The sequence below is a fragment of the Eutrigla gurnardus genome (genome assembly GCF_963514095.1).
Source record: "Eutrigla gurnardus genome assembly, chromosome: 20".
Lineage (NCBI taxonomy): Eukaryota > Metazoa > Chordata > Actinopteri > Perciformes > Triglidae > Eutrigla > Eutrigla gurnardus.
The window spans coordinates 18,269,412-18,282,825 of NC_139931.1; the positions used below are offsets into that span (position 1 = coordinate 18,269,412).

At 40.7% G+C, this 13,414-nt stretch overlaps 1 protein-coding gene across 1 annotated transcript; it reads right to left on the bottom strand.

The window, feature by feature from the left end:
• Positions 1-146: 146 nt before the first annotated feature.
• rgs9a (regulator of G protein signaling 9a) lies at positions 147-12,296 on the bottom strand. The gene is made up of 14 exons (XM_084037596.1): positions 12,107-12,296; positions 8,512-8,608; positions 6,951-7,001; positions 6,756-6,862; positions 6,095-6,146; positions 5,868-5,926; positions 4,876-4,952; positions 4,148-4,229; positions 3,950-4,012; positions 2,227-2,256; positions 1,808-1,869; positions 1,511-1,624; positions 697-812; positions 147-444 (listed from the first exon to the last, which is right to left on the bottom strand). Exons 1-14 carry the CDS (start codon positions 12,173-12,175, stop codon positions 353-355), a joined length of 1,071 nt encoding a protein of 356 aa, XP_083893722.1. The 5' UTR covers positions 12,176-12,296; the 3' UTR covers positions 147-352.
• Between the last annotated feature and the right edge of the window lie 1,118 nt (positions 12,297-13,414).

A 13,414-nucleotide genomic window follows, 5' to 3' on the forward strand; every position in this document is an offset into this window, starting at 1 on the left:
CCAAACAACTTTTAAAATGCTTGTTTTCTGAATTAAGTCTGGATTGATGGGTGCTAGGCTATGCTAACATTGTAGCTGCTCCATCAACACTCCAAATAAGGTCATCCAGACCTGATCCAGATCCAGATAAATGCTAATTTCGCCCAACACAAATAGAATACTTAATTTGTAAAAAATGTTGGTGCAAATTTGTGTCTTTGCATTGACGTTGAATGTATTAGCACCACATGAAAATCTACTGGACCCATCAGCCTAATGTTTGTGCTCATTGGTTGCTGTATGTTCAAGAACTTCTTTCGGTTGCAGCGATTTCAACCTTCTGACAACATTTTATTGACGATTCCGATCTATCTTACTTGAAAATGGTCTCAGCCTTTGATGACATGGACGATCCTGTGCCCCACTTCAGTTCTTCAGCAGCCTCCCAAAAAGCCAAGTTCTCTCCTATCAGACGCACAAACACAGAGAAACATGCCTTTACATGTGGGCAGCGATTGATTTCTGTCTTTTCACATCCAGTAACGCGAGGCAACCTTTGCGTTTGGTATGAGAAAGGTTGGGGGAGGGAAATTAGAATTGTGTCCAAAACATGAGGGAGGGTTCTTGAGAATGTTGTAGGAATGCTTTTGTCTGAGAGCCATAAACACAAACCATCAGTCAGGTTCAACACAAGATCCATGACCTTTGGTAACTTACCACTGAACTCCTTCTTGAGGAAGACCTTGAAGTCGTCTCGGCCTCGCAGGTCGCTGAGCAGCTCAAACAAGCTGAAGGACCAGCGCTCCACTCGCATCTTAGTGGGAACGTCCACTCTGGAGACAGACACCAGTTGAGTCACTCACTGACAGGACACATGACTCGGCCTTAGATGTGCCCACATCACACCTTTACAGACATACTGCAATAAAAGGAGCCAAATGGATTCTGTCCCCTTCACCCCTCCCCTCTGGATAAATGCTGGAATCATAGACTATAAGAAGTGGACGTAGTCATAATGCATTATGGTCTATTTGAATCTAAATGGACCATAATGTACTAAATGAACATCATGCTGGATTGAAGAAGATTGAGACCATAAACTCATGCTTACAATAAATCAAGTGAGACGTACGATAATTTCCTCATAGACTCCCATACAATCAGAGAGGAGTCGCCCCCTGAAGGCCAGTAGAAAGAATGACACTTAAAGGCTTTTCAGATTTGGCCTCACTTTTCAGAACTGGAGATTGATACGTGGCTGAAATGGATTTTCTCATCATTTTTGTCTGTTCTGCTTTGAAGTTCACTGAAGACCCCGTAATATACAGATTTAACGTATATATCGATGTTCTTTCTAGTCTTCCACACCAAGGGCTTTACACTATGTTAGAACCACACTGATGGCTCAGCCTTCAAGAGAATCTAAATTTGAAGTGATTGACAATCTGCTCCATTTTTAAAACTGAAATCAATCCCTTAAGAAGTATTGATGATGAAGCTGGAGAGAAAGAGAGAACGCAGAGGCCCTCACAGTCTCATGTTGAGAGTCCAGTATCCGTCGTTGTCTGTTTGCCAGGGGTTGCTGGGTAGACAGGGAGCCAGGAACGGGTCGTGGTTTTTAAAGGTTGTGACGTACTTTGCCAGTCTGCAGAAACACAAGCCAAAAATATTGATTATGTAAAGATCCTGTTCTTGTAGTTCGGCCTCAAAGTTATTGTATTATTTATAAGTATCATATAATGAGGAGATGCAGATGTTATTATGAGAGAGCTTGTTATTACAAGAAAATCCTTCAACTAGAAATAGCCAAGAAATCCAAGGAACTTACGATCCAAGGGACACGCTAGATTTGACCTTTGACCTCATGATAGCTTGTTGGTAGAATAGGTTCTAGAATGAAAGAGGAATACAAGCAAATATGTTTTTTTTTATAAATCAACAGCCTATCGCTTTCAAATCTGTGGACAGACATCACACGTGAGGAAATGTATTTAAACGACTTTCTTTTGTCTTTATTATGCTATCGATAAAAGAATAGGTCTGAGAGCAAAATGGTCCCCACTGTGATGAAATTAATTTGTAAGTTTTAAAATGTATTCATGTAAAATGTGAAATACACCACATATCCCTTTGTACACGGGGATTGTGTATTTTGTAGTTGGCGGAGCTAAACTGGTGTCAGAAAGTGTCAGTTCTGTAGTAGCATTGTCAAATAATAAATGTATTTATTAATTACTACTGACTTACCTTGCGTCTGTATGCGTCAAAGGTGATTTTCTGAGAAGAAGAAATAATGTTTTCACATGAACAGTTTTTTTAATCAAATGATTGTGAAAAGCACAATTCATATAGATGCTAACTGAAAGATGCTACTGTTGAAGCACAAGCTGAGAGGTGGAAAATAACAACAACAACAAAAAACGGTCCCTCCAGGCTAAAGCACATTTTTTTGTGATTATTGCAGCCAAGGATTAACCAGCAGCAGCTTTCAGAGAAAATGGACCCAGTATTTGTAAGATTATGGCTAATAAAACATGTCTAACCTTGGCTTGTTGAATTTGAGGATTTAATTTGAATGAAATTGGTTTCACATATTTTAGGCTGGGAAGTCATATTTGTAGGTATTTCCCCATATATCCAATTGCTTAAGGAATGATTGCATGACTTTTCCAATAAGACAAGCCTGGTTGATTTAACATGAGTTATTATCATCACAACATCACTATTTCCTGGAGAGACTGACTGACTGAAAACGACACGAGACACACGTTTGAAAGTGGGAAGAACAAGAACGACAATCTGGGTAAAGGACTGAATAGTAGATTGTATTTTTCAACGCTTTACTCTCTTATCTTCATCATTATGAGGAGATCTGTGAGAAGACAAAGAGACAAGATACCAAAAATGCAATGATTAAAATATAATTTTCCTATAGTAGGGAAAGCTGTCAATTCCCCAACAAAGTTTTACGTTGATCACTGTGTATTTTTTGCATTTAATTTAGCAGCATCTTCAGTAAACTTTACAAGCTGAATTGTCTCTGAAGCCTTTTTTTTTTCATTTTTGAGCATTTTAGTTTTATGCAATTATTATGGTGAAAATAATGAAACAAAAACTCTTTATTGAATCAACAATTTCATTTTAGTAATGTCTGAAAGACAAGTTAGCCATTACATTTCAATGGAACATTTTTTGGGGGGCATAATGTACTAAATGAACATCATGTTGGATTGAAGAAGACTTGAAACTATAGATTGAAACCATAAACTCATGTTTACAATTTACAACTGAGATAATACAGTAAGAAGGCTCATTTGCTCATCACTTGGCCAGCAGTGAGAATGACAGTTTAAGGCACTTCAGCATTAGCTTCACTGTTAAGAACCAGACGTTGCCGCCTGGGTAAAACACTCTCATGTGTACAGCCAGTGGTGATGGAATTATTATTTTTGACTTAATAAAAGTATGTTATATTCAAATTTGATTTCAGTTAAACCTCATTCAAGGATTTCACATACAGACTGAGGTCCTGTCAGTCATATGTGTCATCTTCAGTTTAAGTCATTGTGTCAGATACTATTATGAATACATGAATATGGAAAATAACACTGCATTTGTGTTTATAGTCTATATTAACAGATGGAAATAGTAATAGTTTTATATACCAAGTACATCACATTTATGGAATTAATAAATACAATTAAACAAAGTTCAACCTCTGATCTCCGAGGAGAGCGATATTCAGAGAGAGTCCAGGAGGTTCTGCTCTCTAAGTGGATCTAACCCGAGATCCTGCAGCAGTATTACTCTGCATGTTAAGCTCCAGTAAGGTGCTTAAAAGACCAGCTCACCTCAATCCCTCAAGCACTGTGTGTGTGTGTGTGTGTGTGTGTGTGTGTGTGTGTGTGTGTGTGTGTGTGTGTGTGTGTGTGTGTGTGTGTGTGTGTGTGTGTGTGTACTGACCTGTTACCTCATCTGCGGTTGGATCAAGAAGACGGTCTGGACCACAGTCCATAGCACTGTGAGTACGACGCTGAACAGGACAGGTTCATAATGAATGTACAGGAAGTAAAACAATGAGATCTTTCTACATGAGGTATACTTAATATGCATTTATTTATTTATATATAACATAAATATATATTGCCACACAGTCCCAGTCACTGACCGGGGGCCTGTTGACTATCCAGTAAGCCCTCTCCTGGCAGTCAAACACGACACGATCCGGCTTCATCCTCTCTTTACCGGCCCTGAAAGACACGTGTAGACACACACACACACACACACACACACACACACACACACACACACACACACACACACACACACACACACACACACACACACACGCGCCGTTGCCATTCTGGAAGTTTTGCAACCACTGAAGGAAGTCACCACATTTCATCCACAAGCTTTCTACAGTAAAAGGGTCCTTGACTCTAAATGGACCATAATGTACTAAATGAACATCATGCTGGATTGAAGAAAATTGAAACTAGAGATTGAGACCATAAACTCATGTTTACAATGTTTACTGAGATAATACATAAAGAGAGAAGTAGGACCATTTTCTCATAGACTTCTATACATTCAGAGGGGAGTCGCCCCCTGATGGCCAGCAGAGAGAATGCAGCTTTAAGGACCTTCGGGAGGTTGCCTCCTGGTGAAATCCCAAACGTGTAGGTTTCTCTGAACCCAATTGGTAGGTTATGAATAAAAGTCAGCTTAAAGAATCCCTTCAGACACGTTTTAAGACATTTGTCTCCCTCATTTATCCAGAATGTTTATATATGCAAATGTAATTCATTTAAAAGTTGGACTGTAAGAGAAGTGGAATGCCCTCCAAAAAGAATCCTGTAAAAAGCTTCAGTACCGAGCTGTAATGGTTCCACCTACTTGTGCTGCTCGGTGGCCTGCATCACGATGAAGTCCCACTTGTGGTTCAGCCAATCATGGAGGTGGTTGTAGTGGGCCTGGTTAAAACACAAACACAGAGACAATATGGAGAAGCATCACCGTTATCCTGAGTTTCTCAGAGACAGCAATGTATGGAATGTCAACGTTGCATTTTTTTTAAATGTCTTTCTTCTCTGGTCGTGTGGCGTTTCTTTGTCCTGTTGACAGTATGTGTGGGTTTCCTGTAAATGTCGATGTCGAGGCTTCTGCCACTCATGAATGTGCACCACACAATCCAAAAAGACCAGACTATTCCCAGACGTATACAGACGTAGTTGTCCACCGCATTGATGCGGTTTGTGAATGCTTTAACCTTTGACCCATGTATCTCACCACGCTGCTGTCCTGCAGCCGCCATGTCCTCACCGTTGTCACTGCTTCCGAGGTGGGAAAGCAGCTGATAAGTGTACCGTCAAATTCAAAGCGGCGTCATAAGAGACCGTTTCATCTGGGTCCAGTTTTAGTTTTCAAACCATGTTGGCAAAATCCTGTGCGTTGCTGACGTGGTGTGGAGTGTTTCCAACCAGACGGGCCAGAATGATGGCCAGGTGCTTGGCAATGTTATATGTCACTGAATTAAAACTGCTGATGATGCGTCTGAGTGGAGCTCCCCTTCTTACTTATTTTGGGAAGGTCATACATGTGCAAGATGGCAGTACAGCAGCTTTTCCCGCTCTGTGATGCCAAAGCCTCCCATCGGAATGTACAGGAAACCGACACACACTGATTTTCAGCTCAAACCACACCGGACCACGAGTTAGGGGTCATCAGAAGCCTCCAGCATGGGGCCCAGAATGTACCCGCAAGTACAGAAGGGGAAGGAGAATGAGCAACAAGACGTCAGGGAAGCTCTAGAGACTCGTAGATACCCTTACTGGATGTTCATTAAAGAACAAAGAGACACACACACACACACACACACACACACACACCTGTTCATACGGTTCCAGCATGCCTTTCTTGCGGATGTTCCTCTTTGCCAGATAAATGGCTACAGCCAGAAAAAAAAACAAATCAAATCATTACCAACAGTTGTTGAAAGTCAACCTTTGCTTGTTTGCGTATTCATTCTCTTTTTTTAATTTTAGCCCGACTCCATCTTCTGTTTTTTCCTCCCAAAACAAGTTGAATAAGCTGCATTTAGAGATACTGTACTCACCATAGTCCAAGTCCTCTGCAACCCATTTCTGTGTAGGCCAGAAGTATGGGGTCTGAAAAGGTTTCCATGAGCAAGACAGAATTAGTATATATTCTCTAGTAGTGACAGTAACACCTGAACATCCAATCAAACGTTTCTTACACACTGTGTGTAGTCTGGAGCTTTGCTAAACCCTCATGAAGAAAGAAAACATATTTTCCCTGATATTTTGAGAATTGCTTAGACATAATTTGGAACCAATGACTAGGTTTTAAAACCTGTCAATCAGCTTAAAGCATCCCCTGTTCCACAACTTCAGCCATGATTGGTGGAACCTTGTCGGTGTCTACGTGGAGGTAAGCCCCGCCTCCTCTCTGAATGACGTGAATAAACAGTAACACAAGGTTTTTCATTGGTGAGAACACATGTGGACTCACAAACAGCTACCATGAAAGAGTCTTGTAACATTATTTATGAATAATGTTCACTCTCAGAGAAACAGAATAAACAAAGGACTTCAATAACTGATATAATATTGGCTTAAATATTTGAATCATGCTTCTTATTATATCCTGTCCCAGAATACTGTTTCACACACACCTCAGTGCTAGTTCATAACAGTTCACCCATCAGAGTCTATATTATTTGTGGAGGGAAACACTAGCGAGGGTTTGGTTTCTACCTGGAAGCGGTAGAGACTGGCGTCGTTGCACATCACCAGCTTCTTGTGGTTCTGCAGCGGGTAGATGTATCCGTAGGCCACGAGCATGGTGCCAAAGGTCAGAGCCTCTGCAACACACACATGGGACGGACACGTGTGGAGCGTTCACCTTATAGACACCGTTTGTTCATTCGTACCTTGTAATTGGTATCGTACCTTCCGGAGTGTTCTTCATCTTGTTGGTGATCCATGTGACGATGTCCTTACCTGTGTGGAAGCAGAGAGAGATGAAGCACCACACACACGCACACACACACACGCACGCACACGCACACACACTATAATATAATATAATCATACAATGCATTGATAGATATTAAAATAAATAGATATGACATTACATTAATCACATTTTTATTTAAATAAAATAAAATAAACACTTTTAAAACTCATCCAAAAATAGACAGATAAAGATAATATTTATAATACATAATAGATGTACCAGTTATATATATATTTATATTAAATTATATTTATATATATATATTATATTTCCTTCTTGTGTCTTTAAATTATGAATTAAAAAATGCAACATCAATATGAAATTGCAAAAAAGAGGCTGATAAATGTTATTGAACCAACATATTGGACACATTAAAATGTTGACCTGAGGATGGCGCTAGATGAAAACCAGCATGATTAAAGTTCACTCTCTGGATTACCTTTATGGCGAATCATCTAATATGTTGTTGAGATATTTCAGTCTGGTTCAAAGTGATGGACGAGCTCAGCTTCACATATGAGAGTATGCAGATGACGTTGTTTTATATTGGAGGGTTCTAATGAGAGTTACTCTGGAAAGTCGTCCATGTGTGTCCATGCTGACCTTTGCCTTGCTGCTCAGAGTGGATTAAAAAGCCACTTTGGCGCCTAAAGCACAGTCAGATCTCATCCAATTGTGGACTTCCTTATTTAGCCTGAGTTAGCAGCTTAGACAGCAAAGCAGCCTGCCAGCGTCTTCACACAGTCTCTGCTTTAAATGATGCTATGACAGTTGAATCTATTCGAGTTTTCTGATCGACCGCCTGAAGGGTCAGAAATAACAATTTGTCATTAATCAATCCGATCCAATGGGACCAGTGAAAAGATGCATATTTTTCTTTTTCTATTTATTAATTGTTTGTTCTTGCAGCCCTTTGAATCAGATGGGAAGCTTTTCAGCAAGTAAGGCCTGATGAACAAATGACCACAGTCAATATGTGTGGATATAAACGTATGCTGTCATTAAATATAAACCACAATAAAACTTAAGAACAGTGAGATATATATTGGTAAAAAAAATGGAATTGATGTATCTTTCATTTTCTTCCATGTTAAAGGTTTTTTTTTGGCTACATTTGTCTTTATCTGATGTGAGGGACAAAGAACAGGAAGCGTACAGAATGAAACGCCCCCTGCAGCAAATTTGTGGTATTGAACAACAGTATATAAATCAAATGGACGAGACAGTTTGATGGTGTCTGCCAGGCTTCTGTTTGAGTGTATGAGCTGTAAAACCAAAACAATAAGCTATACAGGAGGCTGAATAACTCTGTACAGTCGGATGTGTTTACATCATCAATTTAAAGCACCATTATTTACCATATATTTTGCTCTTGCTCCCATTAAAGCTGATCATTATTTTATAATTCTTATTGTTAATATCCTGACAAATATGCAATAAATGAACTTCAAACAACGTGTTACTTTTCTTGGCGAACACAAGTCTCAGCCTCACCAGTGATGACATGTGGGATGGTAGTGACGTTGAGTTTCTGCTCCGAGCCCTTGACCCCACTTTTTGGATCCTGCATCTCCACGACGATGGCTTCCACCTGAAAGCAGGACAGCAAAGATGTCCATGTGACGTTCAGGGAAACACGCATGCGTGACGAGATTGTGGTGTAAGGAGAAAACATCTGGATCCATCTGAATTCTGGTGTGAAGATGTGTTAAAGTCATCCTAGTAGCTAACTGCATTGGTAGCAATGGTAGCGAGGCTGTGGTAGCACCTGTCAATCACAAAGAAGCCCCGCCCTAAAGCATCCCATGCTTTATGGTCTACTAGACTCTAAATGGACCATCATTTACTATAATGTACTGAATTGATATAGACTTCCATGCAATAAGAGAGGAGTCGCCCCCTGATGGCCAGCAGAGAGAATGACAGTTTAAGGCACTTCAGCATCACTTTTCAGAACCAGAGATCGTCTCCTTTTCCAAACACATTCAAGATTTCATTTTCATTCATTGCCATTGTGGGTTGCAGAATGACATTCAGTTTGGAGAGCCCTCCTGTTCCTGAACATCCCATGATAGTTTCTCATGTTTCCAGTCAGGATGCTTTCTATTGCCCCTCTGTGCACAGGAATGTACCATTCTTGAGTTTCCTTAAGAAATAGGGATGTGTATGTTTTTATTCTTTCTGTACTTTTTTAACAAATATTTCAGCCACTTTCAAAAAGAAAAAAATGTGCTCTTACTACTTTCACCTCTCTCAGTTGATTTCAGGGATTCTTCCCACCACTGTGAGGCAGTAAATTACTGTTGTTACTCATCAGTAACATGTGATTAACTCAGTTTCTCTTCCCCAAACAGCAAACATCTGAGGAAAGCTTCCTCGCTGGGTTAAGCCCGGGTCATAAACAGTCCAAACTGTTCATTTAGACTCATTAAATATCTACTAAAATATACACTCAACAAAAATATAAACGCAACACTTTTGTTTTTGCTCCCATTTTTCATGAGATGGACTTAAAGATCTAAAATTCATTCCAGATACACAATATTACCATTTCTCTCAAACATTGTTCACAAATCAGTCTAAATGTGTGATAGTGAGCACTTCTGCTTTGCTGAGATAATCCATCCCACCTCACAGGTGTGCCACATCAAGATGCTGATCTGACATCATGATTAGTGCACAGGTGTGCCTTAGACTGTCCACAATAAAAGGCCACCCTGAAATGTGCATTTTTTTTGCTTTATTGGAGGTCTGGGGACTCAGAACCAGTCAGTATCTGGTGTGACCACCATTTGCCTCATGCAGTGCAACACATCTTCTTCGCATAGAGTTTATCAGATTGTCAATTGTGGCCTGTGGAATGTTGGTCCACTCCTCTTCAATGGCTGTGCGAAGTTGCTGGATATTAGTGGGAACTGGTACACGCTGTCGTATATGCCGGTCAAGCACATCCCAAACATGCTCAGTGGGTGACATGTCCGGTGAGTATGCTGGCCATGCAAGAACTGGGACATTTTCAGCTTCCAAGAATTGTGTACAGATCCTTGCAACATGGGGCTGTGCATTATCTTGCTGAAACATGAGGTGATGTTCATGGATGTATGGCACAACAATGGGCCTCAGGATCTCATCACGGTATCTCTGTGCATTCAAAATGCCACCAATAAAATGCACCTGTGTTCTTCGTCCATAACAGATGCCTGCCCATACCATAACCCCACCACCACCATGGGCCACTCGATCCACAACATTGACATCAGCAAAGCGCTCACCCACACGACGCCACACACGCTGTCTGCCATCTGCCCTGAACAATGTAAACCGAGATTCATCCGTGAAGAGAACACCTCTCCAATGTGCCAGACGCCATCGAATGTGAGCATTTGCCCACTCAAGTCTGTTACGGCGACGAGCAGGAGTCGGGTCAAGACCCCGATGAGGACGACGAGCATGCAGTTGAGCTTCCCTGAGACGGTTTCTGACAGTTTGTGCAGAAATTGTTTGGTTATGCAAACCAATTGTTTCAGCAGCTGTCTGAGTGGCTGGTCTCAGACGATCTTGGTGGTGAACCTGCTGGATGTGGAGGTCCTGGGCTGGTGTGGTTACACGTGGTCTGCGGTTGTGAGGCCGGTTGGATGTACTGCCATATTCTTTCAAACGCCTTTGGAGACGGCTTATGGTGGAGAAATGAACATTCAATGCACGAGCAACAGATCTGGTTGACATTCCTGCTGTCAGCATGCCAATTGCACGCTCCCTCAATGCTTGTGGCATCTGTGGCATTTTGCTGTGAGACAAAACTGCACATTTCAGAGTGGCCTTTTATTGTGGGCAGTATAAGGTACACCTGTGCACTAATCATGATGTCAGATCAGCATCTTGATGTGGCACACCTGTGAGGTGGGATGGATTATCTCAGCAAAGCAGAAGTGCTCACTATCACACATTTAGACAGATTTGTGAACAATGTTTGAGAGAAATGGTAATATTGTGTATCTGGAATGAATTTTAGATCTTTAAGTCCATCTCATGAAAAATGGGAGCAAAAACAAAAGTGTTGCGTTTATATTTTTGTTGAGTGTACATCAGATGGTGCAGCTGTAGCTTTGGTGGTGGAGGAGGTCATCCATTATTGCAAGGTTGCTGGTTTGATTACTGTGGTGTTTGCATTATTTGTTTCACACACAGGTCATATGATCCATGATTTATTTATTTAGTTTTAAAATATTGTTTTTATATATTTTGTTAATGTTATCTCTCTCTCCACTACCCATAAAAGGAAAAATCAATGTATGGCTATTTGGATATTGGTGTTTGTACAGTATGCGTATTTATATGCAAATATTATAATACCATCTGGTCTCTCTCTCTCTCTCTCTCTCACACACACACACACACACACACACACACACACACACACACACACACACACACACACACACACACACACACACACACACACACACACACACTCTCTCCTCTTCTATTTTCTATTTTAGTTGCTTGTCTGTGTATTTGTCTTCACCTGTTCTGCAATCACATATTTACCATTGCCTCAACATGTCAGTGAGTTTGAAGTTAACATTAATAATATGGGAGTGGACCAGGTGAGGTCAGGTTATGCTGCTAAACTGGACGGTATGTTTGAAGTGCAGTGACACTTGGCGGCAGAGCAACAACACTAATTGGCTTTAAGGTGGACTTAGAGATTAACAAGCTCCTGCTCAGCTGGTGTTGCAAACGAATCATGTGTACATCTTATAAATCTAAAAATGTACTTCATGAGATGTCCCGTTTAACTGGAAAAGGAAAAAATCAATCTCTGATAATATTGACTGGGGTACTTTTTGTTGTTGCTGTTTGCCCCCCCAACACACACACACTGTATACACACGCAATGTATGTTTTAAATGCAATAAAAACAAAAATCAGTGTTAACCAGAAATGTCAAGTCTAACTTTGGAATAAAAATATCTGCAATATTTTAAACTTGCCCACATTTCATAATACATCATGGATAAATATATTATGAATAGCAGCGAATACTAACTAAAAACCAACAGTGATGATGAAGATGATATCCACCAACCTTTTTTAAACAGTGCATGCGAGACTGGAAATGTTGTGTCCGGTCCGGACGGACTGTTCGAATAGTCATATCTGCAGATGGTTAAAGACCAAATCAGGTGCAAAATAATAATAAAAATCCAGGTGCAAAATATCCCAGTTATAATATGTGAAGTTGCTGACACAGAAGTGTGTGCATGGAGTGGACTTGAACACACTCCCTTTTGCGTGGGGATTGTAACACCGGATGGGAAGGATGGCTTTATCCAATCAGCTGGAGGAAGCCTCGGTTACAGAGAAAAGGAAGCCATGACAGATCTGGCGTCAGAGCTGGAAGGGTCAGTTTCAGTATGTATGGAAGGTGGAGTGTGTCACAATCACCAAAGGTTTGAAAATGTAAAAAAAAACAAACAATGAATCCATTTATTCATATTTTGATAAGTGGATTTTTTTACATTTGAACAGAAACAGAAAGGAGCGTCAGTAGGGCTGTATAGTGATGTCACAGCTCCCCAGGAAGCAAGAGGACGCAGCTCTGATTTGTAGAAAAGTCAGAAGTCATGCTTGGTTAGGTCTGTCTGCAAGACGAAAAGCAAACAACTTTTAAAATGGTTGTTTTCTGAATGGAGTCTGGATTGATGGGTGCTAGGCTACGCTAACATTGTAGCTGGAAGCGAGATCTTGGTATCGACAACGAACATGGTAACGAACATGCTAACCATGCCCTAAAGCACACCCTGCTTTATTGTCTATTTGTCTCTAAATTGACCATAATGTACTAAAGTAGGGTCATTTTCTCATTGACTACTATACAATCAGAAAGGAGTCGCCCCCTGGTGGCCAGCAATACTGCTCTGTGTTTACTTCCTATATCACAATGATATACATTTAATACATTTTCTTTCATTACTTTCATCTGTGTATGTGAGTACACTCAGAAGAGTGCAGGGGAGAATATGTTCTGAAATATCTGTCCAACTATGTCTGAAAAAATGCTGAGAGAAACGTCGCTCCAGCTTTCTGTGCGACCCGCCCAAACATTGAAGCATGGGCGCGCTCACGTAATGCATCGTGAGCGCGCCTCGCCCGCCACTTTTGCTGCGTTCATGTATATTGGAAAACGGAATTTGTCTGGACGCGCATACGTCCTGTAAGTATGCACGATGTGAGGGACAAGGAAACTAATGTGATTGTCATTCATATACTAAACGCACATGTTTTGTATCACGCATAAACGATATCAAATTCCAAGAAGGGGTAGACTGGATTTTGTGGAGTAAACACTTAATAACTGCACGTTATTTATGCAGCCATGGTCAAATTATCGGAG

Excerpts from the sequence above, each read along its gene's own strand:
- rgs9a (XM_084037596.1), bottom strand. The coding sequence starts at position 12,175 with ATGACTATTCGAACAGTCCGTCCGGACCGGACACAACATTTCCAGTCT. Across the intron at positions 4,230-4,875 it reads CAGGCCACCGAGCAGCACAA|GGCCGGTAAAGAGAGGATGA; the intron begins GTAGGTGGAACC and ends CGTGTCTTTCAG. Across the intron at positions 4,013-4,147 it reads GGATAGTCAACAGGCCCCCG|CGTCGTACTCACAGTGCTAT; the intron begins GTCAGTGACTGG and ends TGTCCTGTTCAG.